This window comes from Lates calcarifer, linkage group LG2 (assembly GCF_001640805.2).
Source record: "Lates calcarifer isolate ASB-BC8 linkage group LG2, TLL_Latcal_v3, whole genome shotgun sequence".
Taxonomy (NCBI): domain Eukaryota; kingdom Metazoa; phylum Chordata; class Actinopteri; family Centropomidae; genus Lates; species Lates calcarifer.
This window is the reverse complement of record NC_066834.1, coordinates 12,436,647-12,461,173: the sequence shown is the minus strand read 5'-3', so window position 1 is coordinate 12,461,173 and position 24,527 is coordinate 12,436,647. Positions and strand designations below refer to the sequence as shown.

The window sequence follows — 24,527 nt, the reverse complement described above, 5'->3', positions numbered from 1 at the left end:
ATAATCCTAACAAGTTATCATGACTGCAGTACGACCCAGAAACAGTGGGACGGACCGAACGCAGGGTTGTCTGTGATGGGATCAGCAGAGGCATGGTGCATTAGTAGATGTGGTCACAGTTTAATAATGAACAGGCCAGTGGATGTTTTAGGAGAACTGAAACGGCACCCAGCAGATAAACTTAAAATTAATATCTTAACTCTCATTTCCACTTGAAATTCACTATTTTCATACATGATCTGATAGAATTTTTCAACCTGTCTTTTGGAATGAATAATCTTAGGTTGTTCAAAAGGCAGCTAAATTTTTATCAATTTAACAATATGTGCAAGCTTTCCTGCTGTTCTCGGATGTTTCCAACTGTAGTTTTCTACTTGTTTTGGCGACCTGCAGCCTTGTTTGTATTTATGTTCTGTGTGAATCTCATTCTGGACATGATTTTACATTGATTTAACACATTTCTTAAGACTGCACAGTCTAACTCGCCATTTTCTCTGCCCACACTGTACAGTATTTATGAAGACTTCTTGCTGTTTTATGCATCTTTAGATAAATTAATCAGTGAACTGGTTTGTTAAAACTGAGGATCATTTTAAAAGCTCAGATATGTGATTCGCAGTATATAAGACAGACCATGAAAGAGGCTTTTATGGTTGAATTCAGGTTAATTGTAGTGATTAATCCTTAAGATTCCTCAGATTTTTAAATTTTGGTGACATCTCTGTGATAATAAGTTGTTGTTCAAGTGTTCTACAGTTGATGTTAGGTCCAAACTTACTGTAAAGATAATGACCTGATGTTGGTCTGAATCAAAATGACAAAGGAGCTGGATATACTGTATTTAAAGACTCGGGTATGTCAGTGACAAGCAGTAGAAATACTGAGGTTATTTTCTCTGTGTGTGTGTGTGTGTGTGTGTTTGCTGTTTAAAAAGCGCTGAGTGCGTGAAGAGAGAGTCAGATTAGATTTGGGTTAGTGTGCAGGGCGGAGCGCCGGGATAATCCTGTCGTTGTTCAGCCCTCCTCTCAGTCAAGATGACCTTCACCAGCCCAGACAGGACGGTACAGACTGTAAAACTCTCTGAGTCGCCACAGACGGTTTCACAGAGCCAGAGGCTGTCTGAGCAAACAGCAGTGATTTGTCACTGTGCTAAGGCTCGCCCATTAACACATTATCCTACACAGAAATGTAGTACATGCTGTTTTTCCGGCAGATTAAATAATCAGTCTGACCTGTTGAATTCTGTAAAACAATCAGCCCAGTGACTGCAGTAACTTTATCCAGTCGAAGCCACATTTCCCAATCATTTTCTCTCAGCAAAGTACAATGCACATAGCCATCCAACTGCTGGATTAGTTCCCAAAACTAACTGTACATTCTCATTGTTGACATGAAGAACCATAAACCACACACATATTTGCTCAAGAACTCTCCAAACATAAAATCCAAGCACTAATAATTGTCTGTTCAAGCTCCTTTAATTCAGCCAAGCTAACAGTACCCTGTAACACAAAAATGACAGCACTACATTACCTATAAGTCTCCTGGGTTGACGGAATTGCACTGATAAGGGCTGAAAGAAGAGAGAAAATGTTGGGCTTTTTATGAAGCATGATTAATAATTTCACAAATGCAGAAGAATGTAAAAATGGCACACATAGTTTTAATTATATTATTAAAATCTGTTGTGAAGAATTACATATTGTAGAAAAACAAAAATAGACAGAATTTCTGTGATATTTGTCACTGTCATTTGAATTTTTCTGGACCTTATGTTGGTCTGAATCGAAAAACATGATAGTACTCATTATCCAAAACAACTAATTTCAGTATATGATATAAGTGAATTCTAGTTATTGATGCATTAATATTTATCACTTTATATTACTGCAGCTGGCAAAGATGGAGCTAATTTTAATTACATGCTGTAAAGTGCTGCTGGGTAACTAAGTCCATATTAATATTGTACATTATAATTTATTGCCATATTAATAACATGAATCTGCAAAGTATCTGTCAAACAAATGTAGTGGAGTAGAATTATCATTAAAAGGAAATACTCCAGTAAAATACATGTAAATTATACTTACTTGAGTGAATGTACTTAGACTCATGTTGTTAACATTAGCACATATTTTAAAATAAAACTAAACTGATGTTATCAATGGACAGTGCAGGGTTTCTAGAGTGATTTGATAAGAAAAGCAAAGTAAAGCTACACTGAAAGGACAAATACCTGCAGACTATAACTGATGGCTAACACGATCCAGAGGACTTGAGTTACATATGTCACATTTGGCTACTGTCGTGTGTCTGCATCATTAACTGCTTTTCTAGAATGAACTGTTTTAGTTTTTAAGACTGGGCCTCTTTGGGAAAAAAAACTGCCTGTGCCAAGATCTTGTATGGTAATTCTTCAGAGGAGCAGCAGTCTGTTTAGATTCACTTTCTAGGAACTGAGTAATAAACAAGAGTTAAATAACAGAGAACATCAGAGGTTAGCTTGGTTCAGATTCAGTTAAGAGGCTTGGACTTACAAACCCAGTGAATGAGGACTCTCAGCACCTTCGAGCAAATAGACAGTTGTAGGATTATTAGTCTGAGGCTGATAACAACAGCAGAGGAGCAGCCAGGAACACAAAGCCCTGCTTTTGTAAATAGAGTATGTGTGTGTGTGTGTGTGTATATATATATATATATATATATATATATATAGATAGATAGATAGATAGATAGATAGATAGATAGATAGATGGATATAAAACGAGTAAAATGTGAACAAAAGAGATAAGTATTAACAATGACTGCTTTGAGATTAATGATGAAGAAGTAGTTTCAAGGAATTGATTGAATAATTATCTACCTGAGGTAAACTAATCTTAACATTATATATGTATGTTTATTTATTTATATAATTTGTTCTAATTATATGGTTGTTAAAGATGTAAGGGCACATGTAACAAAAATAAAGAGTATTTATAATATTACATTCTTAAAACAGACTGAAATACAGATTGACAGGACCAAGAACATCACCAGGATCTTAAAAACAATAATAGTTTCACATAATATCCTTAATCTCACTTTGGATTATTCCCTCCATCATAAGTGGGTGTAAACCAGTAAGTCCCTGTGATAAACATGTGTTGCTCTGAGCGGTCCAGGCAGCCATGGCCCGGCATTCCTGGGGGCCCCTTTCACTCTCAGATAATTGCCACTGCCTTGTGGGAGAGGAGGAAGTGCCAAAGAGAACAAACAAAAGCAAATTAGCGGATGCAAATCGCCGCTTGAGCGAAAGCGCTCAATCTATGGTTTCAATAGGCTTGCGCAATAACAGTTGGCTGAAATCCAAGCCTTGTTTACAAAAAAAAGAGAAAAATGATCCATTCATTATTCATTTAAGACTCTTGAGCAAAACTATGGGGCAACGGTTTTTGACTAGCATTGTTTTTTAAAATCTGTTTTAGATGTGGGTAAATAAAACTCTGGGAGCTGTAAATGATTCACATGCAGTTGTGAGCATTAAGAAGAACTGTTCTTCCCATAGAAACACAATGTACCCATTCATACAGTAGCTGTGTCATGACTGAGTGCACAATCAAGCCCATGTTCTCATGTTAGGATGGATTATTAATAGAGTTCAGAAAGATGTAATCTGTACCACATTCTTAAATTGACACATTAATGACTTAAGTTTGGAGAAAATAGAAACAAGTCTCACATCAAAATCTGATCTTTAACATTAACATGTTGCGCTTTTTTTTTGTATCTAATTGCTTGTTGTACTACATGGTCAAAAGTATATGGACACTGTCTACATACTGTATCTTGTGTGGTTTTGGTTTTGGGCTGTTTTTCATGGATTGGGCTGAACACCTTTGTTCAGGTTTAAGGGAAATCTTAACACTGTACAAAGTTATTTTAGAGCAGTTGCTCTTGTGATAACACAAATTAACCAATGAGTAGTTGTGACTTATCTCTATCATCAGCTGGTGACCCTTCAGATTTATCTTAAGCCCCTTATGTTGGGAATCTCTCGTTTAAACAACTGTAAGCTTCCAACTTTGTAGCAACATGACACACAAAGCTGCAGCTCAGAACGCAGCAGCCAGGGTCTAAATACAAATGTATCCCACCAGTCCATAAATCTCTTCATTGGCTCCCAGTACAAAAGAGAGCTAACTTAAAAATTCTGCTGTTTGTCCATTCAGCGCTTAATCTGCGATCAGTTATTACTGTTTCAACATTTGAAAGAAAACTTAAAGGCTTATAATAAGCCAGTTTTTTACCTGAGTGTGTGCAGCTGGACAACTGATTTTTTGACCATTTTTCTTCTTTTTTTTTAAATGTATGCATGGGTGCTGATTTCTTAATTTTAAATTGTTGTATTTCCTCTTTTTATGCTGCTGTTCAGCACCTTGAAGTAACATGGTCTATGATGGTGTTTTAAAAATATAATAGATTCAACATTTATGTGTGATTGCCCTTGTTACGCTTTCCTATACACTGACAGATACCTGTCATGCTTTCTACATCTAAGCATCTTGTGCCTTCACCATAAGACAACTGTTGCGTCCTGCAGAGTCTCACCTGAGCCCGAAGCCAGTGTCCTGACATCACGTCCCTGAGGCCTGAGGTGACAGAGAGCTCCACACAGTCAGACAGCCGTCAGTCATAGAGCAGGATGAAGGGGTTTGTGTGACGAAAACGACGTCTCTCCGGCCCCAGAGCCATTCCTCCAGCCGCTCACGACCACACACATCTCCTGAAGGAGAAACAAGGGAAAACCAGAGAGCACTGATGTGGTGTTCAGGCTTGTTCAGGGCGAAAGGCATGAACAGGTTTCTCTTTCCTTTAATCTGATTACAGTGGGTGGATTGAAAAAGCTCAAGCACACGAAAGGGCTGGAAAAGTCTGGAGACACAGGAAATCTGTTACAGTGGTTGAAGGGCTACTAAACCTCTTATAACAGACAGGAATAGAACGAGGAGGAGCACTGATTGATCTAGTAATCCGGACAGTTAGAAGTTAACATAATCCAGTTATTGTCTTTTTCTCATTATCTCTAAGACAATAACAAGATAATGGATAAATCACTTAAATCACACATAATAATATATATTCTGTTAAACCTGCTGATTAATATTTGATCAGTTCAGATTAAGGTCTTGACTCATTCACATGACCAATGATGAATGACCAAAATGTTCAGAGTATAGACCTAAGTTTGTTCAGTTTACAGTTTAATTATAATTTGCAAAGAGCACCTTCATCCCCGGAAATGCCTTATGTCCCACTGTCCTTTTAGGAATTTCTCCAAAAATGTGTTGTGTAAGGCGACAGATAGAGTTAGAAAGTTGTGGGGGAAAATGTCAGTATGATGCTTGAATAGGGAAAAACTCTTGTTGTGTCTAGTAGTAATTGTGCTGCACTCTGTTTTTATAGCATAAATTTTATTTGCAGAAAATTGAAACTTCATGTGTTTGCTTTTAATGTTGTCAGAGAAACACAAGCAGGCTGGATTGCAAGTAGTCACTGCCCCATGTTCACTGTTTGTCAGTTGGTTCAAGGTAATTTGATTAAGTTGATAATATGTCATCTCGTGATTCAGTCTGATAAGTATCTAATCAAGTGACACTCAGAGAAATGCTGGAGCCAGGTCATTTTATTTCACTTAGCTTCTGGGTGTTTGGGCTACTGTGAGCTCTGAAGTCCATAACTAGTATTATACTGTTGTAGCTGCTTAAGGTGGAGCTACTACTTTCTATTCAGTGAGGGGTGGTGAGCACATTGGCTCTTAATTTCTCACATGGTTTCATTTATATAACTGTTTGAGGCCCAAATAGGTATATTACTCCAATATTTTACAAAAAAACAAATACTGGAGAAAAAAAATAACACAGATTTGTGTACTAGGTAGACACAGTTTGTTGTAAGGGAACACAAACCAAAAAGGTTGGGAACAACAGATTGTGTTTTGTAAACATAGCCCATACTTTTTACATACAGTCTCAATATGAAAAACAACTAATATAGCTGTGAGATAAACGTAGTGGAGCAAATAAAATAGGATAAAATGGAAATAATCAAGGTAAATAAGTGTACTGGTGAATGCTTAAGTAAATATATATTTAAATGTGATACACAGTAAGTACCCACAATATTATTTAAAATCTACGGATAGTTCCTTTTAATTTATTTATTTCTTTTTCCCTGGGATAGCTGGCGCTACCCCGTTTTCCGTCCGACGTTTGAAGGAACCATTCTTTTTGTTCCGGCCTCACTGGAGCAAACATGGCGGCTGAGGGAGACGTCGATTTGGACCTAGAAGCCGAGGAAAACTGCACCGGGAAACCGGCAGAAAAGCCTCGGAAACATGACAGCGGAGCCGCGGACCTGGAGAGAGTCACGGACTACGCGGAGGAGAAGGAAATCTCCAGTTCCGACCTGGAAACGGTGAGAGCTGCGGGCTAACGTTAGCCGGGAGACATGCGGCCGTTGCTACCTTCACTGTCCGCCCATCATCTCTGACACCGGCCCATGTGAAGTGTTCAGTTGTACCCTCTTTGTCTTATAAATACTTATCTCACTTTTAGTTCTTTCGCTAGATGCTAATAGGCTTTAAGCGTTTGCTTGACCATTGTGTAGTGAACGATTAGCTTAATGGCTAATTAACTAGCTAAATATATGCAGCTTTTCCCTTTGCTCTATTGAACCGAACTGTTGATTTACTAGCAGTGATAGTCTTTAACTTTATCAGCAGTAGAATATATCATAGTAAAGTTAGATAAGAGTAATGAAACATACAAATAAACCCAGTAAACAGCATGTAAGTAATAGAAAAACATTATTGTAGTCTAGTCTAGTCTAGTCTGTAGTATATAATGTAGGCAACAACAGTTAAAATATTTTTGAATCGTTAAGTGGGACCAGAAATTCTGAGTAATATCATTGTTTTATAGATATTAAGCCTCAATAGTCGTATTTTTTGTCTGAATTTTAAGAGGTCTTAATTGCAAAAAAAAAAAAAAAACCCAGACATTTTATCTGATTTTATTTATCCATCTTTTGATTTATTTTTGTCAAAATGAGTCAAGCTCTTCTGCTTGAAAGTCCACATTGCTGATGTTATGAATCTTTAAATCAACCACTGACAAGGTCTTAAATTTAACTTGGTGAGTGCTGCAACAGTGAAAATTACTTATATACTAATAACTGTGTTTCCTCTCTCAGGCCATGTCGGTGATTGGAGACAGAAGGTCAAGAGAACAGAAAGCCAAACAAGAAAGGTAAGATTGGTGTAAACCATCTCAGCCTTTACGTGGCAACAGAAAAAATGTAACTGCTCCATCAGCTCCTTTCCTCCTTTTAGGTTTACCACAGAAAGCAAATGAGAGGGGCAATAACATTTGTGATCAGCAGATCCTCTCATACTATCGTGAGGTGCATAAATGTTTGTTGTCTTGTTTTTTGATGTTTACAGAGAAAAAGAGCTGGCCAAAGTCACCATCAAGAAAGAGGACGTAGAACTAATCGTAAGTTTTTCACTCAGTCACTCTGAGATTTTTTCTGTCTATTAATCTTCAGATGATATTAAAGACACACATCTGTTTTTGAACCTTATGGTGGTTGAGGTCAGGGCATGTTGAAACAGGAAACTGTTAACACAAGGTTGGAAGAACACTAACGTTTAAGATATAATTGTATGGTGCAGCATTAAGATTTCCCTTCACTGGACCCAAGGGGCCATGAAAAAAGACCCTTAGTATGCACATATGTGGACTGGGGTGTAGGCATGGGCTGGTTACTGGTTTCAAGGTATACTGCGGTTTGAAAATGTCAAGCCACTCATTTTTTCCATCATATCGTTCCTACGGTATAAACTGTTTTCCTCCCACGTTAAAATGGCTCGTCAAAGACAGAAAGAGCAGGAATCCTTTGGGTCGTGTGCAGCGCAGATTAACACGACCCCTCCCCCTCCGGTTCGCGCGTGCAGTCACCTCTGTCTCTACCTGTATTCATGATGGCAGAAGAAGGTGACACCCCCCACCACACACACGCACACACATCGACTGTGTGTGCGTATTTTGAGTCAGGAGGCAATACTTCAAAACCTGATTTCACATCTCCGGGAGCACCACCCATCACTCTATTTCAAATTCAAGGTAACGCTATCTTGAAATGAACGTATGCAACAGCTACGAGAGTTAGCATTTCTAGCACTGGTGAAATAAATACTATAGGCCTGGTACCGTGGCAGAAAACGATTAACTAGCATCAGCTAGTTTCTCCACTAACATTAAGTTGCGGAGCAGAGATTGTTGAACTGCAGGTTTAGACTCACTGAAGGGACTTACTAAAAATGTACATACACGTTTACTAATGTTCTAGATATTCTGTGTTGTTTAGAAATAAAATAGATTGTGTTCAATGGAGAAAAACGTTGTTTTTCTTACCAGGCATTTCAGAATAACTCATTATAGAGCTGTAATCGTGATACTGCAAAACTGATATTTTTGGTTAAGATCATACAGTCAGAATCTGATATCGGCCCATGCCTACTGGGGTGTCTATATATTTTGATGTACATCTAGACTTGTAAACATGAGGTTTGTTTTGAATGCAACTACATATCTTACTTGGTTTGGATGCAATTGTGTGTGTCATTTATTTTAATTTCTAAACCTGTCAAGTTAAATCTATACATTTTTAAAGCTGCAGTGAATAATTGAGAAAAATTGTAATTTGTCATGCTGTACTGTCATTTTTATGATGCCATCACTAGGAAATGTATATTTGATTGACACTCTGCTAATGTCCCTGTGCAGATGTCTGAGATGGAGATTTCGAGGGCCGTGGCGGAGCGCAGTCTGAGGGAACACATGGGGAACGTGGTGGAGGCTCTGGTGGCTCTGACCAACTGAACAAACACCATTTACACGCTGGACTGCTTCACCTTTTTGTTTTTTTTAGTGAGGCTGAACTGATGTCAGTGGTTAAACTGTTGTGGTAAAATCTTTACCCCAAAACTTTTTTTTTTTCTTTTTATAATTAAAAGTTGACATTTGACCAGATTCTTCATTACCTGTTACTTAATTTAATACTTGTTTTAATCTGTGGAAACATTTTTAAAATGATGAAAATACAAATTTTATTCGCAAACAAATCAACAAGTTACACCACCTGTACTTTCACATAATAGTGGAAGAACATAGAAAGTGAGTACAAACATCTGCCTATTTACAAAATGACTTTGCTTTAAAACTGAAGAAGATATCTGAGATGTGGCTCTAAATCTTTAGGATGTTTTGAACGTAACTGGTTTCAGGATTATTTTCGGCCTTTGCCCCATGTTTTTCGGTGTAAATGACTGATGGGTAAGAAAAACATGGTTAAATGTTGGTGCACCTTCCTGGTAGATACATTTCAGAGTGGTGGAATCAGCCTATTTGCTGCCTTCCCTCCACAACATAAAGTCCAGGGAAGACGCAGCATCCTTAAACTCAGCAGGATGCAGCTCAGTCGCTGAACAGTCTCTGAAGCTGCAGTGTCGGTCTGATGAAGACTTAGGTCTTCCTCTTCTTCACTGTGGGCCGGTCGAACACATCTCTCACGCCTGCTGCCTTCTGCTTGAAGAACTTGCTGTTCTGGGCGCTCTCCTGGGCCCAGGCTGAGTCGAACGATGTGGTGTCCTGGTCCACAAGATGTGTGTACTTGGTGCGTCCAGAACGCCCAAAGTTTTTGACCTTAAGAGGACGAAACCACAAACCACCAAATGAAAGAACTGAATGACTTGACCTTAATTCAAAGGTACAGTGCACGTCAACTGGTTAATTTCCCCTGAACAACATTAGAAGGGTGAATGATGACGTGAAAATGTCAGAAAAATTTTGTATGAGTTTAAAACAAGTCAGGATGAACTGTGAGTAAAGGCAGACCTGCATGACTTTGGGTAAGATGGTTTTGTTGAAGTGATCCTCCAGAGTTGGCGCGCTGAAATCCCTCTTGTACACGTCCTCCTCCTCATCCTGTAACAGAAACCATATGTTCGTATTAGTTACAGATGATTCACTGTAACATTACATCGATTCAAACTTCGGAAGCTGCTTTGTTAATTAAAAAATGTTGCCCAATAACTGTACGGAGCAGGGCATCTTACAGTTGTCAGTGCCCCCTGGTGGACAAACAGTAATTTCTTGTCCATCTAATTTAATTTGACTGATGCACTCCTGTATTGTTTGCTATTTTCTGTATTTTTTTTTACTTAGAACAACTGATTGAGACAGTAACTGGCAGATTAATTGAGCCCTAATCAATCAATACAAATTCACTGACACAGACCATTTAGGACAACAACTACTAGCATGATTAGATCTTTTGTGAATACTGCCCCATGTGTATCCAACACAGCTAAGGCAGGTGATATCAGACCAAAGTGCAGCCTCTGCAGTGGCTTACCATGAAGAAAGCGCCTCTGTGGTAGTATTTCTGGAGGAACTTGTATTTGCCTTTGGTGGCTTTGTTGGTGACGACTTTGCCGCTGTTGCGGAGCTCAGCCCTGCGCTCCTCCTCTGTCAAGCTGTGGAATCTCTCGATTTCAGTCTTCTCCTTCTCCATGCTGAGGACAAACATCACCCATTACCATCCTCACTGACAACTACAGCACTGTGCCTAATGAAGGGTACTCAACTAGTGAAGTCATTTTTAGTCATTTCAGTGTTTACTTACACTTCTCTGGCCTCTCTGTCCCTCTTGATGCGTTTCAGCTCTCTGACTTTCCAGGCTTCGTATTCTTCCTCCTCATTCTCTCCATCAGTGTCCAGGGCATCCAGAGCAGCCAGCGTGCGCCGGTTCTCCTCAAACTCCTTCTTCGCCTCCTCCTCCACAATCTTAAGGGTGTAGCGCCGACGCTCCTCTGCCTGCTTCTTGGCCTCGGCTTCCAGCTCCTTTTGTCTCTGCTCCTCTGCCTCTCGCTCCGCCACTGTGACTCTGTCCTTTCTGTGGTACAAACAAAGACACAACCATCATACACAGGAATGTGACTAATGTTGTTTCTACTGGAGCTGCGGCGAATGGTTTCTGGAAATCTTAATGTGTCCTGATTTGGTAAACTACATGAGAATCTTGCATAGAAACCCTGACAGAGGGTATTTCCCCCCTGTGACAGCAACAAAGAAATTGGCCAGAACATTTATGGCTTGAAATGAATCTGTTCATGGAAACATTTTGTTTTTTCATTTCATACTTGCGTATGAAGACAGGTTTGAGTCGCGGCTCTGCTTCATCCTCACTGTCTGTGTATTCTTCATATTCAGACTCAGACTCAGACTCCTCCCCTGACTTCCCCTCCTCCTCCACCTCCATGACCTCCATCTCTTCGTTCTTTCGTTCCATGGCTCGCTGCCGCATCATTGCTCGTCTCCTCTCAATTTCCTGCACAGAACGACAAAACCCACATTAAAAACGTCTCTGACAACAATTAACTAAGAAGTTTTGTTTACGTTTGTCTGACAGCTAAACCAAAACAGATAGCAACCTCATCATCCACTTCTTCTTCCTCCTCCTCTTCCTCCTCACTGCTCTCCTCCCGCTCTGGGTGCCACGTGCCTTCATCAGAGTCCTCGCTACTCTCAGGAACAACTTCAGGCTCTGCGATCTGTCTATGTCTCGCAAGCCTGAGGACAAAGAAAAGAGTGCACAGAGGTTGAGTTAGTATTTCAAGAACCCAAAATGTTGCAATGATATCAGTCAAATCAAATCAGATCTGAAGAGCAGTGTGATACCTCTCCTCCACGTCTTCAGAGACACGGTTGAGCAAACGCTTGAGACGTGGGTCAGAGACGTCTTCTTCCTCCAGCTCCATCTCTGGCTCCATTTCCTTTCCCTTCTTCACAAACTGGAAGTCTTCTTCTTCCTCATCTGACGACTCCATTGGGGCATAGTCAGGACGTTTACCTGACACATACCTCTTCACCTTCACCTTCTCCATGGAGAGCTCACCTGGGATATGAAGAGACATTAATTGTGAGTTTGGTCTTTGGGTTTCCCATCTCTAAATCTACTGTAAGACTGGTAGTAAATAGGTCTGAAACATGTTTTCTATTTGATTGTTTTGCTGTGTGTCACAGAGAAGCTGAATCAACGCCTTGGTCTCTTTTGAAGTCCTAGTTAGTGTTGTTGTACAGGATCCAATGAGGTTTATCAAACTTCTTTAGCTTTTCCATCTACACTTAATGGCTAAAGTATGTGGACAAGAAATCATCACACCCATGTGTAATTACTGAACATCTCACTGCAAAACAATGGACATTAACATACTGCTACAATTTACAGGAGTTTAAAGCTGAAATGTCTGGTCAATTAGCTTCTGACAGAAATACAAGTAATTATTTGGCTAACAGATCAATAATTTGAGTCATTTATAATCTTGAAATGCCATATAATCATAGAATTAAGTCAGTAAATCGGAGGATTAACAGTAATCGATAATGAAAATGATCAATATTATTAGTAACCAATTTATATATAAGTATAGTCAGTAGTAACTACACTCATCAATACAGTCTGTTGGGATTGGTGTACAAAACTAGGTCGACTGGATGGTGACTTTGGCAATTTTTCAAGCAAAAACTCTAAATAAACTCTGGTTTCAGCTTCTTCATAAAGTAGATGTTCTTTGTCAAAAGAAACAGTAAATTTACGTATTTAGCATTTGTTGGTCGAATAAAACAAGTTGAAAACATCATCACGGGGTCTAAGATACTGAAAATGCACATTTCTCCTGATTTAAACACTTCAGTTCGCTATAGTTCAAACAAATAGTGGAAGCGAATAGTGGAGAAAATGATCGGTATATTGTTCGATTATGAAAACAACGGTTGCTGCAGCCCTGCTAGCTGCTAGCTTCGCACGACGGTAACCGCCTGCTAACGGCTCCGTCTCACCTTTCTCGTTCCGGACCGGCACGGCTCCGGCCGTGGACTGGATCGGTGGGAGCTTCATGTTGAGGGCTTCGCGACTAGACATGTCTGCCCAGTCGACGATATCAGCTCAAGAATAAAAATAAAAAAGAGTATTTTACTTGGACAAAATGAGTTCTTCGTCGCTCAGGCAAAACGGAAGATGAACGTACCGCCTGAACGGACAGGAAGTGGATTTGTTCCGACTACATATAGTGTGTATGGTTCCGCCCAATAAGAACACATATTGAACTTAACACAAACTGTAAGTCGTACATTTAAATTGTGTGAGTACAATCAGAAAAATATACTTGAAATATTACAATTACTGCTATTATACCTATTATATTACAACTATTATATCTCATATATAATTAGATTATTATTACTTATGTATTAATGTGTAAATAGCATTTTACCGCTATAGAAGGTGGAGTTGGAGCAAATTTGAACAATTTTGTATAGAAATACAAGTAATGATATTATTACTATTATTATTATTATTATTATTATGGATGAATCTGCTGGTTAGCTTCTTGATAAATTGATTATGTACGTAGGTTATTGGCAGCATCATTTCCTTTGGCTGATAATTACTAATTCATAATATGAATAAGAATAACCTATATTACTACACCAAACTTTCAGCATGCCCTCAATTTATCAACACTACCAAAATATGATAAAATAAATGAAAGGCCACACAACTTTATATGAAACACAATTTCTTTATTTTTTTACATTTTTTTATTTGTAACTTAAATAGTCCGCTTTGTAGTGTGTTGTTGTCAGAGCTGGGCTCCTCTCTGTCTGAACAGCTCCTCCAGCTTCTCCTCCAGAGCTGAGTTAGTTCCTTTCAGGCCTTTCACCACCTCACAGGCCCAGACAAAATACTCCTGGACCCGCTCAGGTGTCCAACCTGCCAAACACATACACACACACACGTGAGGAGAAAGTATGGTGACTAGGTACTCTGTGATGTACTCCTACTTATGTATTTCCACTTTGAGAGAGTTTTACTCTACTGCAGTAAAAGTGTTTTTACAGACTACAGTTTGTTAGACTAGATGAGTTTTAACTCCTCAAGTGTTCATGACAAAGTTCTATATATAAATAAAACTACACTGAAGCAAAATGATGATGTTAAGGTGAACTCAAGAGCGAATATCCAAAAAGTCTGTCTGTTATGCTGAAAACTTCAAATTAGTCATTTTGGATTATCTACAGTGTTTTCCTGTCTCTAGTTTCACCAGGTATATCATACAGGTACACATACTTTGTTTACAATAAAGACAAGGGTGAACCTAGATTGAAAAAACATTTAGTTTTTTTCAATTTAGTGTATAGTAATTACTTTTCTTTAAATTTATTTCAATCACATTATACTTATACAAAGAGAGGTGCTGACCGACAGGTGTGCAGCGGTTCAGGTCCCTCAGATTGTACAGTTTATCAGCCAGTTTGACCAGTTTGGCTTGGTGGCTGCAGTGAGGTGCGTGCTCCACCTGCAGACGCTTCCGCTCCTGTTTGGGTAGATTTTTGTCATCCGTCACCTCCTGAACGATACGAGCCACAGTTGGCCCAAACTTTGCTTCGAGCTCTGCCGGAGTTGTGTCTGTGTCCTCCACTGTGTCGTGAAGCAGAGCAGCCTGCAGAGGGGGACAACACACACAAATACGACACACAGACTCAATAATACAGGAAATCCTGCACTCAACCTGCATTACTTGGCATTAACTTACTGATAACAACATACTTGCAAAACCTCAATGTCAGTGACGCCTCCTTCGTGGCTGAGGATTCTTGCTACTCCTTTAAAGTAAACACATACAGAACTGTAAATAGAGAGGAAAGTCAATAAGACATCTTACTCTTCGCTGTCAATAATGTCATTAATACAGCGAGTAGTCTGAGTCATAGTAACTTAACTCACCTGACTTTTCAAATAGCTAGGTAAGGGCTGAAGATGAGGGCAAAGTTCTCTTTTGAAGTAAAGACTGTGCGAATGCTAATAAAGACCAAACTGTAGAAGAACAAATACTTACATTTTAAAAACAAATATCATTTTCATTCATCCTTTATCATGATTTATTACAGCAGCTGGCTGTCTGTAAAGCACTGTGTTTTTTTCCAATTCCTTGTGGACAAATACGCCTTAACAATTTCCTCACAAGGGATAAATATTCTGATTCTGATTCAGAAAGTGTGTGAAACATGGGAGAATTTGGCATCAACAGCATGAGTCCATGGACCCAGCCTGCCTTGTGTAAAACAGTCCAGGCTGGTGGTGGTAGTACAGTGCTGTGAGGGATATTTCCTTAGCACACTTAGAGACACCTAATCCTAATCAGTCATTGTTTGGATGCCACACGCTATCTGAGTATTTTATCGTATTTTTATTTCGTATTTTAGTTCGTTAGTGGCCTCCACGGTCACTAGATCTGAATCCAATAGAACACCTTTGGGATGTGGTAGAACAGGAAATTGGCAGCATGAATGAGCAGCTGACAAATATGCAGAAATGACGTGATGCGATCATGGCAACATGGAGCAGAATCTCAAAGCAAAGTTTCCAACGCGTTGTTGTTTCCATGCCACAAATAACCTTGGCTGCTCTGACAGCAAAGGGAAGACGTAACCAATATTAGTGGGGGGTTCCTAATAAAGTATCCGTTGAGCGTAGTTTGCTATTTTTGCATAGCAATGAATTGTTATTTATTGTTATAACACTAACACAGATGCTAACAGAGATGCTGATATAGCTACAATGAGTTAATATTCCAACATAGGCTCAGTCCAGTTTTTGTTTCTGTAGTGAGAGGCTGACAGAATTACGAGCAGCACTTGAAGGTGTCACGGTAACGTAAAAACAAGACTTCTACGTACCAACGGGGTGATTAATGTACGGTGTCCGGTCTGGATCTTTACGTCGCTGATAACGATGTTTCTCTGCGGCAAAATTAACGGTCTCTAATAGCAAAACAGCGTCTGAACTCATGGTGCTTGACAGAAAAACAAAACTGAGAAACTGCATCAGGTGTTTCTGACTCCTGACGTCGCTCTAACGAAAGTGCTGCAGTCCGTTTGTTGTGGTGTCCGGGCGGAAACAGCCGACCATGGGATCAGTTCCGGTGTAGCTACGGAAGCAGGTAGCTGCTGATCTCGGCTAAACGCCTGTTCGTTGATATTTTGACAAATATTCGCCTCGTAATTCCTGTGATTTAGTGGATATATTTGTGAAATTATTTCCACGCCTGTTTTAGCACTTTGACACTAATCACTGAGAATCCCCGTGACGTGAAGGGTGTGTTTTTAGTCCTCCAAGCTAACCCAGCTAATAGCACAGATTTCTGTCTTTTCTATGTGTTTCTGTTTCTTGTAGCATTATGTATTTATGTCTTTGTTCGTGCAGTGGATGAGTGATCGTTGTCTTGTCCCTGTTGTGGCCCAGTATGGCTCACAGTGCCAGGAGAGACTCCCCGGAGCTACCTGACTTCTCTCTGCTCAAGAGGCTGGCCAGAGATCAGCTCATCTACCTGCTGGAACAGGTGAGACCAAGTCACTGTAACATGTCACTGCTTTATCTGGTTCGGCTGGCTGCCCACACGTCGCTCCTACAGCAGTAGTATGACTGGCGCGTAAAGACTGACTGTGTTTGTATTATAGGACATGAGTTATAGACACAGTGTCAGTTACCAAATTAGAAACACAAGGATTGCGTTTACACGGAATAACATTGCAGGGATTATGTGCAGTTATGAAGCAGCAATAGTTGTAAAGCAGATGTTACTGTACTTGTGACCACAACCCTCCTGCCAGATGTGAAAGATTTAGCTTTACATTTTTTATATATATGTATATGGTATACATTTGGTGGTGATATATGATTTTTTGGCTTCAACCAAGTTATTTTTATCATCAATTAATCAATTTCATAATTTGCTGATTCTTGTTTAGTCTAAAAATATAAAATACCAGTAATAATTTGCCACAGCATAAGGTGATGTATTCAGTTTGCTTGTTGTAATATGACCAACGATCTACAACTCCTAGGTATTCAGTTTATGATCATATATGCTGAATAAAAGCGTCTAATTCCCACAAATTATGACATAAATGATCTCAAGGCACTCACAACATGTTGCCAAATAGTTCATGTTAATAGAAAGTGACTCTTGTTTGTGTGTTTGCTGTTGAATAGATTGCTCTAGATTTTGTCTTCACACTACAATCTTACTCTTTTTGTCACATATGCAGCTGCCAGGGAAGAAGGACCTCTTCATTGAGGCGGACTTGATGAGCCCATTGGATCGCATTGCAAATGTGTCAACACTAAAGGTGAACATCATCAGCTGATACCCCTCTCACCTTTGATTTTGAAGAACTCTTGAGAAAACCCTGCTGTACCAGTGTCCTCTTCAAACATTTTGTCTCGTTTTTTCTGTTGCAGCAACATGAAGTCGACAAACTCTACAAAGTGGAATACAAACCTGTTATAAGCACTTCAGACCAGTGAGCCATGAACCCTTCATACTTATAACATTACACAGTTATTACACAAACACACACCTGATGTGACAACGTGTCATTACTCTCTTATAGGCTTTGTTTTCTGATCCGTCCAAGAATACAAACTGTGAAATGGATATGTGGTGAGTAGAGTTGGATGCTTTTTTAAATAAAGTCTCAATGATAGCTGGTATCATTTCTAATTTTAAATGAGATATTTTGAAGAAATTTGATGTTATAATTGTTGTAACAATAAAATAAATAGCTAAATAATCTCTGTGTGTGTTTCACGCTGTATTCCGTCTTGTTCCAGATGTGGTCAATGCAGACAAAGCAGCAGGAAAATTTAGAAGATACAAATTAATCTTCACACCTCAGAAGGTATTTTCCCTCTCTGCTGTTGTGTTCACACACTGCTTTGATTTTTTTTGAATCAAGATGTTGATATTAACCTACTGGTCCCTTCTGTGTTGTCCAGTTCTACGCCTGTGAGGCTGTGCTGGAGGAGCAGGGGATTTTTGGTGGTGAGCATCTTTCTGCGTTTTCTCTTGTTTTGGTTGCAATAATCAGTGTTGATGAAAGAGAGAAAGATGAAACTTGTTTTCCCACAGATGTAACCACTGATGAATGGGCTTTCTACCTCCTTCCACTTGACGATGATATCATCAGTCTGGAGCTGCCAGAATTCTTTCGAGACAACTTCCTGGTAAAGACAGAGTCTGAAATAGAGCTGATCCTCATCATTGATTAACTCTTTAGAGTGTCAATAATTAACACTTTTATTAGAAAAAATTATCAAATGACAGTTGTAAGTATTTTACTTGTAAAAACAACTTGTTATTTGATCCAGATATCCCAAACTCCTTCAAAAGCATCTACATCTACAACCAGACAAATAATTTAGAGGTTAAAGTATTGTTTTACATGTTATTGATGTGTAATTAATCAAAGTGTCAAAAACATAACAAAATGATTCTACTTCAGAGACTGGAACTGGAATTTCTTGATTTGCTGGTAGCTGGTATTTTAGCTATAAATAGTCAAATGTTGCACGTAAAACTTGTATTTTCACAGGCAGGGGACCAGCGCTGGGTGAGGACAGCTGGCAGCACTCTGCACCTCCTCCACTCCATTTATGGCCCGTTCTCAAAGATCTACGGGATTGGACGATGTTCCAAGGTGCAGTATGATTAGAGAGAAGAGTGAAGAGAGTTTGTTTTTTTTTTTGATTATGTGCATGATGAAGGATTGAACTGTCATTAATTGTGTCTTTCTGTCTGGTAACCAGATGGCATACGAGTCGTGGAGGGAGCAGGTAGAGGAAGGAGAAACAAAAGCTCGTCAGGCTGAAATAGGAAATGTTTTTCTCATTGACAGAGGTAAGGAGCCACACAGCCTTTTCTCAGTGGATGACGTGCTGGGTTATACTTTTTGTCCTCCCTAACATTGTCATTGTCTTTGCAGATGTGGACTTTGTCACTCCTTTGTGCTCACAAGTCGTCTATGAAGGACTCGTGGATGATATATTTAGAATCAAATGTGGTGGGTATCAGAGCAGCATGTGGAGAGTATACACCTGTCCACACTAAGACAGCTAAATCTTAAAACATGATTTATGTGTAGAAATGAGGTGTTTTCAGGTTACTTTCTCCACTTACACTAAAATGCCTGAAGATGGCTAAATCACTTCCTTTTCATCCTCTTTTGGTCAGTGAGCAACAAAACTAGACTTGACAGCAAACATTTGCCAAGGAGGAGAACTGACAGCTTAGTTTAGGGGCCAGTGTACCTCTTCAGGACTGCTTGTTGCACAGTTTGAACTTCAGAAACCCCCTCACCCAAAACCTTTCTGACGTCAGATTGGGAGGTTTCTGAACATTTCTGTAACAGCAACATTCTGACCTTCACATTGGACATTTTTCAGTGGTTAGACAACTATTTGTGGCATATTTCATATTAACAATGGAGTGCGACACTGTGATTGTCTTCCAGTCGAGACCATCTGAAAATGTGCACCCCTCTCTCCAAATGTAAATGATATCACACCCCCCACCCACTCTTTCTGTGATGCCTGGCTTTCCTCTCCGCCTTCCAGTCAACAACTATAGACACTTTTGATCTCAACATGACAAACTGATCTGATTCTGATGAAGTGTATATAGCATAACATAAATGATTAGATGTGGAATCAACAACAAAATAAATGTTGATGTAAGTATCTGGTTTTGACTAGATTTTTGGACTATCCCAGTTTAAACATCTTATCCTGGTTTCAGAAACCTGCATATGCCAGCTTCAGTTCTCCAACAGAAACCAGGATACTGTGGTGTGTAAGCACCTTGTCCAGGTTTCTGAACATTCTCTGTTCATAGATAAATAAGTGGCTGAGATGTTCAGGAATCAAGACAAAACAGCACTCAGACAATCAGAAATCTGGACACTATTATGATGCTGTATACAGGGAGATGAATAATCAGGTTTTTTGTGCTCCTGGTCATCATCACCTCTTTTGTTCCACAGGGTGTGTGGAGTTTGGACCTGATGTTACTTCCTCTGACAAAAGTATGAAAGTCATGCTGAACTCTCAGGATAAGGTAGGGCTGATACTGGTAGACACTGAATCAGCTTCTGCAGATCTTTTATCACCATGATGCTAAGTTAAATGTCCCTCTATACTCTCGTCTCATAGGTCTTCAATGAAATCAGAAACGAGCATTTCTCCAACGTCTTTGGCTTCCTCAGTCAGAAAGCCAGGAATCTCCAGACTGCATATGATGTGGGTAAATGTTTTACTCTCATCGGGCTTTGTATCTAGGGTTACTGAAGTAACTGATGCTTGTTTTTTGTCTTTGATCCTACAGAAGCGTCGGGGTATGGACATAAAGCAGATGAAGACATTTGTGTCAGAGGAACTAAAAGGGTTAAAACAGGAACATCGGCTACTGAGCCTACGTGAGTGTCAGAGCAGTATATTATACTGTACATAAAACACTGATTGTGACATATTTCAAGTAATATCTGCAAAGCTGCACTGCTGAAGAGCACACTCTCTTTCAGACATTGGTGCTAGTGAATCGATAATGAAGAAGAAAACAAAGCAGGATTTCCAGGAGCTGCTGAAGACAGAACACTGTAAGATTCATCTGTTTGATACAGTCAGGTTTTGGTTAAATGTCTTTCCTGATAATATATGTCACTTCAACTTTACAAGACAAGACATATTTTTTGTTTATGTTCTTATTGATACAGATCTTGATTTATTGTTTTCTGTTCCAGCCTTACTCGAGGGATTTGAAATCCGTGAATGCATTTCTTTCATAGAGGAGCACATCAACAGACAGGTGCTTTTTCCATTAACACAGAGGCAGTTTGATATAAGAGCAGGTGAAATTATAATAATGAAAATATATATATATTTTTTTTTCTTTTTTCAAGGTCTCCATGATAGAAAGTCTGAGGCTGCTTTGTCTTCTGTCTATCACAGAAAACGGTGACTTGTCTTTATATGATTCCAAAGATAGAATCAAATTATTATTATGCATTAACAAACTGTGTGATGGTGTTTTCTCACAGGACTCTTGCCAAAAGATTATCGGTCATTAAAAGCTCAGTATTTACAGGTGAGCCTTAACATGTGTCTTAGCAAGTCAAGCTTTTTGAGAATGTGCAAATACTGTGCACAAATATTTCATGTTTTGAAGACACAAATTGGTTGCCATTAGACACAAAACCACATTGTCATATTTATCTATCTTGGTAAAATTATGACACATTATAAAACTACAAAACTAGATTAACTCTGGTATTTTTTCCAGGTTTTTTCGGTTTAAATGACTGATAGCAGAAGTATCGCCATATATTACTGCCAGACTCCATTGACAAAAACAGTAATTTTTTTCTCTGCTCAGTAAAATAGTAAAGTACTGTTTTTGTCAATGAAGCCTGGTAGTGATATATAGCAATGTTTCCAGTCAAACAAATAGGATCTTACTCAATAAAAAGGTCTATCTCTGTGGAAATCCTGTTCATAATATTGTAATATTGTCTCTGTTTGACTTCATCAGAGCTATGGAGTGGACCACCTGCTCACATTTGCCAACCTGAGGCAGTTGGGGCTGCTGGTGGAACAGCAGCCTGGAGAGACACTGACTGTTATGGAGAGCAAAGTGGGCAAACTGGTCAATGACAAAACTGCAGGTGAAAAAGGCTTCTTTTTTAATCTGTATCACTTCATCTATTGGGTATGTCTGAATGATTTTGTGTATCCGTCCTTTTCTCTTCATGATTGAAGAGAAATGATCATGATTGCTTTTGTAATTCTTTGTCTTCCAGGAAAGCTGACTGATGCCTTCTCTTCTCTGGCAAAGAAGAGCAATTTCAGAGCCCTGAGCAAAAAACTCAACCTGGTAACGTATCATCAACTTTACTATTTTGGCTCCAAAACACTTGTTAATCGTGTTGCAGAATGACTAACCAGTGGCATTTTGCTTTTAACTTTCTGGAAACACTGTACAAGACCAGTAACTGGATTATTCGATTTTGTCTGAAGGTGCCAAAGTCAGATGAAGAATATGACCTGCGTGTCCCACGAGACATGGCTTACATCTTCAGCGGTGCCTACATCCCTTTGAGCTGTAAACTCATTGAGCAGGTGAGTAAATCAGCAGGATTCACTGTTTCCACAGGATCTGACTGGTTTGGTTTGTTTTCCATTAGTGCCATGATGAAACTCTGTTAATGTTCTTCTTGGTGTATGTTGTGTAGGTGTTGGAGCGAGACGGTTGGACAGGGCTTGAAGAAGTCACCAGGCTGCTTAACGGGCATGAATTTGCTGTTACAGGGTCGACCGCAGGTAGATTTTAATATAATGTTGAAGATGAGATGAATAATTTGAAGCTGTTGAATTAAGTTAGTGATTACATGTGCTCAGGCATCTGGATTACTGTTACCTTTCTGCAGCAATTTGATTTCTTAAAAGCTATGTAAACGACAAATTCAGCTTTTATAATCTATAATATATATAAGGGAGTAGAGAAATCTGATACCGCTGATAGGTCTCCGTTGGAGGAAGATGGCTCCTTGAGCATGTACATGTGGAAACAGATTTCAAATGGACTTTTTCTGACTTCAGACAGGAAAATGTTGTGACAGCATAGTGACCGGTTGAAAGGACAGATCACTCCAAGGATTCATCCTAATATTAAAAATAAATTAACTCAGTGTCTGAAACTACCACAAAATTGCCTCAGTGGGTTTCCAGCACTTTTATTAAAATTCAGACACATCCTCAGTCAGTCCAAATGCTCTGACAAAGAGATATCGGGAGGAAGGGCATCACTTGCATCACTATAATACAGTTAAAATAAGGTTCAGATAAGGGAGAAATCTAACTACTGACAGTAACCAGGTCACTACAGCACAAGTAAATGTATTGTCTGATTTGCTGTGTAACCTGATTTCTCTGAGTAACCCTTTTACTTGTGTGCCTGTTTAAACAGCAAGAGTAAAACTACATGTAGGTGTTTGAATTAATGAGTGATGGAGGTTTTCTGTCTCTGTCATCAGGCAGCAGCGGAGCTGATTCAAGAGCAAAGAATGACGCTCAGCGCATCGTCTTGGTCATGTTCCTCGGTGGCTGCACCTTCTCTGAGATTTCAGCCCTACGCTTCCTCGGTAGAGAGAGAGGTAAACATCACCTGGATGCTGATGTTACAGTAGAATATTTATCTCCTCCTGTTTTTCAAGTGTGTGTCAGTCATCTAACCCCCCCCACCCCCAGTTAGTTTCACGTCTGCTGTTAAATAGACAGAAGCCTCTTTATATTCAGAACTGGTCCTGATGATTTATTAGCTTACAAATAAAGATTTCAAAGATTTTTCACATTTTAATATTATTAGATTATACTAGCTTGGACAGTATGATTTAAATTCATATGGAGCACTGTTTTGGTGAAATAATTCCTGACATCAGGAGCAAACAGCAGAAAATAATCCCTCAAAAACAAATCATATTCATGTTGCCTTAAGTTAGTAAAGACCTGAAAGAAAACAAGGAGAAAATTATTTTGATTAACATTTTTGTTTTCTTATTTCAGGTTATAAATTCATTGTTGTAACAACTGCAATTACAAACAGTTCAAGACTCATTGAAGCTTTGCTGGACAACCATGTATGAGGCCTGTCAGCACATCATGATGGACAGAAACCTGACACATTCCTGCAGCCACTTGTCATGCATTCCCTCCGGCACTGGCATTACAGAAGGAAAATGTTCACTCATGGTTTAGTTCTGGACACCAGGAGAACTGTAAAGATGTATAAAGTGAATAAATGTTTATAACATGTTTTAAAGCTTTTCCTCTGTATATTTTTTCTCTTTCTGTTGCAAAATATGCAAGACAGACAATCATTACAATGTCATAACATTAGTAATCAGGAACTGGGTATAACATACATCCCAACACAACAATTATAGTCCAGAATAACAAGAGTATATTTGAAAATAACATAAGACAATAGGTAGGCTAATAAAAATAACTAAAGAAGAAAATTAAGAAAAAGGGAAAGGCCTAGAGTTGTGAATTGTTGCAGCCAGAAATTAATCCAGTTTATAATGAAAAATGACAGTCTCATATTCTGATTAATTTCTGACAGATTCTATTGCGTTGTTTTGAGTTTGAGTTTTTAACAGAGGTGGGTACATGTCAGTATCTGTTAGAAACATCTCCTGAGTAGTTTTTCTCGGGACATCTCATCTTATTTATTTATTTATTTTTGTTTATATGTTTTTACAGATTTTCAGAATTAAACAGGTGAAAACTGAGTCCACTACATGCTAAATAATATAGTAGACATCTATTACTTAATTCGTGAGAAAAAAAACTACAGTACCATTCCAGCTCTACTAGTGCTGCAGTTCCAGTCTAAAATTAACAGCAAGTTTCACAATGGAACCGGAGTGTTTGTTTTTACTCACGAGTTATTCGGCGACGGGGCGGTTTCATCTCATGTTTAACTGCAGAAGCTCCTCGCCTTGGCGGTCAGCGTCAGTTTGACACAA

The 24,527-nt window shown here is 39.1% G+C and overlaps 4 protein-coding genes across 9 annotated transcripts; 2 read left to right on the top strand and 2 right to left on the bottom strand.

Annotated features, from left to right (window-relative positions):
- The first annotated feature begins 6,254 nt into the window (after window positions 1–6,254).
- hypk (huntingtin interacting protein K) lies at window positions 6,255–9,074 on the top strand. Its single transcript, XM_018692888.2, has 4 exons — window positions 6,255–6,456; window positions 7,234–7,289; window positions 7,484–7,535; window positions 8,829–9,074. The coding sequence occupies exons 1-4, from the start codon at window positions 6,295–6,297 to the stop codon at window positions 8,922–8,924; spliced, it is 366 nt and encodes a 121-aa protein (XP_018548404.1). The 5' UTR covers window positions 6,255–6,294; the 3' UTR covers window positions 8,925–9,074.
- A 51-nt stretch (window positions 9,075–9,125) lies between these two features.
- Window positions 9,126–13,153, bottom strand: mfap1 (microfibril associated protein 1). Its single transcript, XM_018692886.2, has 8 exons — window positions 12,945–13,153; window positions 11,784–12,000; window positions 11,537–11,675; window positions 11,246–11,433; window positions 10,729–10,998; window positions 10,459–10,618; window positions 9,939–10,028; window positions 9,126–9,746 (listed from the first exon to the last, which is right to left on the bottom strand). The coding sequence occupies exons 1-8, from the start codon at window positions 13,024–13,026 to the stop codon at window positions 9,567–9,569; spliced, it is 1,326 nt and encodes a 441-aa protein (XP_018548402.1). The 5' UTR covers window positions 13,027–13,153; the 3' UTR covers window positions 9,126–9,566.
- Window positions 13,154–13,667: 514 nt separating this feature from the next.
- hddc3 (HD domain containing 3) lies at window positions 13,668–16,066 on the bottom strand. The gene is made up of 4 exons (XM_018692887.2): window positions 15,846–16,066; window positions 14,716–14,771; window positions 14,368–14,608; window positions 13,668–13,878 (listed from the first exon to the last, which is right to left on the bottom strand). The coding sequence occupies exons 1-4, from the start codon at window positions 15,991–15,993 to the stop codon at window positions 13,748–13,750; spliced, it is 576 nt and encodes a 191-aa protein (XP_018548403.1). The 5' UTR covers window positions 15,994–16,066; the 3' UTR covers window positions 13,668–13,747.
- On the top strand, window positions 15,963–23,818 carry vps33b (VPS33B late endosome and lysosome associated). Of its 6 annotated transcripts, none has more exons than XM_018692882.2 (24): window positions 15,963–16,108; window positions 16,372–16,507; window positions 17,217–17,297; window positions 17,410–17,471; window positions 17,562–17,611; window positions 17,782–17,849; window positions 17,947–17,992; window positions 18,080–18,174; window positions 18,543–18,647; window positions 18,757–18,847; window positions 18,933–19,010; window positions 19,989–20,062; window positions 20,158–20,244; window positions 20,330–20,420; window positions 20,526–20,600; window positions 20,745–20,809; window positions 20,904–20,958; window positions 21,042–21,088; window positions 21,533–21,665; window positions 21,801–21,874; window positions 22,018–22,119; window positions 22,233–22,320; window positions 23,034–23,153; window positions 23,563–23,818. In XM_018692882.2, the coding sequence occupies exons 2-24, from the start codon at window positions 16,412–16,414 to the stop codon at window positions 23,640–23,642; spliced, it is 1,863 nt and encodes a 620-aa protein (XP_018548398.1). In that variant the 5' UTR covers window positions 15,963–16,108; window positions 16,372–16,411; the 3' UTR covers window positions 23,643–23,818. The 6 variants fall into 6 exon arrangements, with proteins under 6 accessions (XP_018548398.1, XP_018548397.1, XP_018548401.1 ...); XM_018692881.2 differs by having other exon boundaries at window positions 15,981–16,108; window positions 16,411–16,507; XM_018692885.2 differs by having other exon boundaries at window positions 16,080–16,135; window positions 16,411–16,507.
- The last annotated feature ends 709 nt before the right edge of the window (window positions 23,819–24,527 follow it).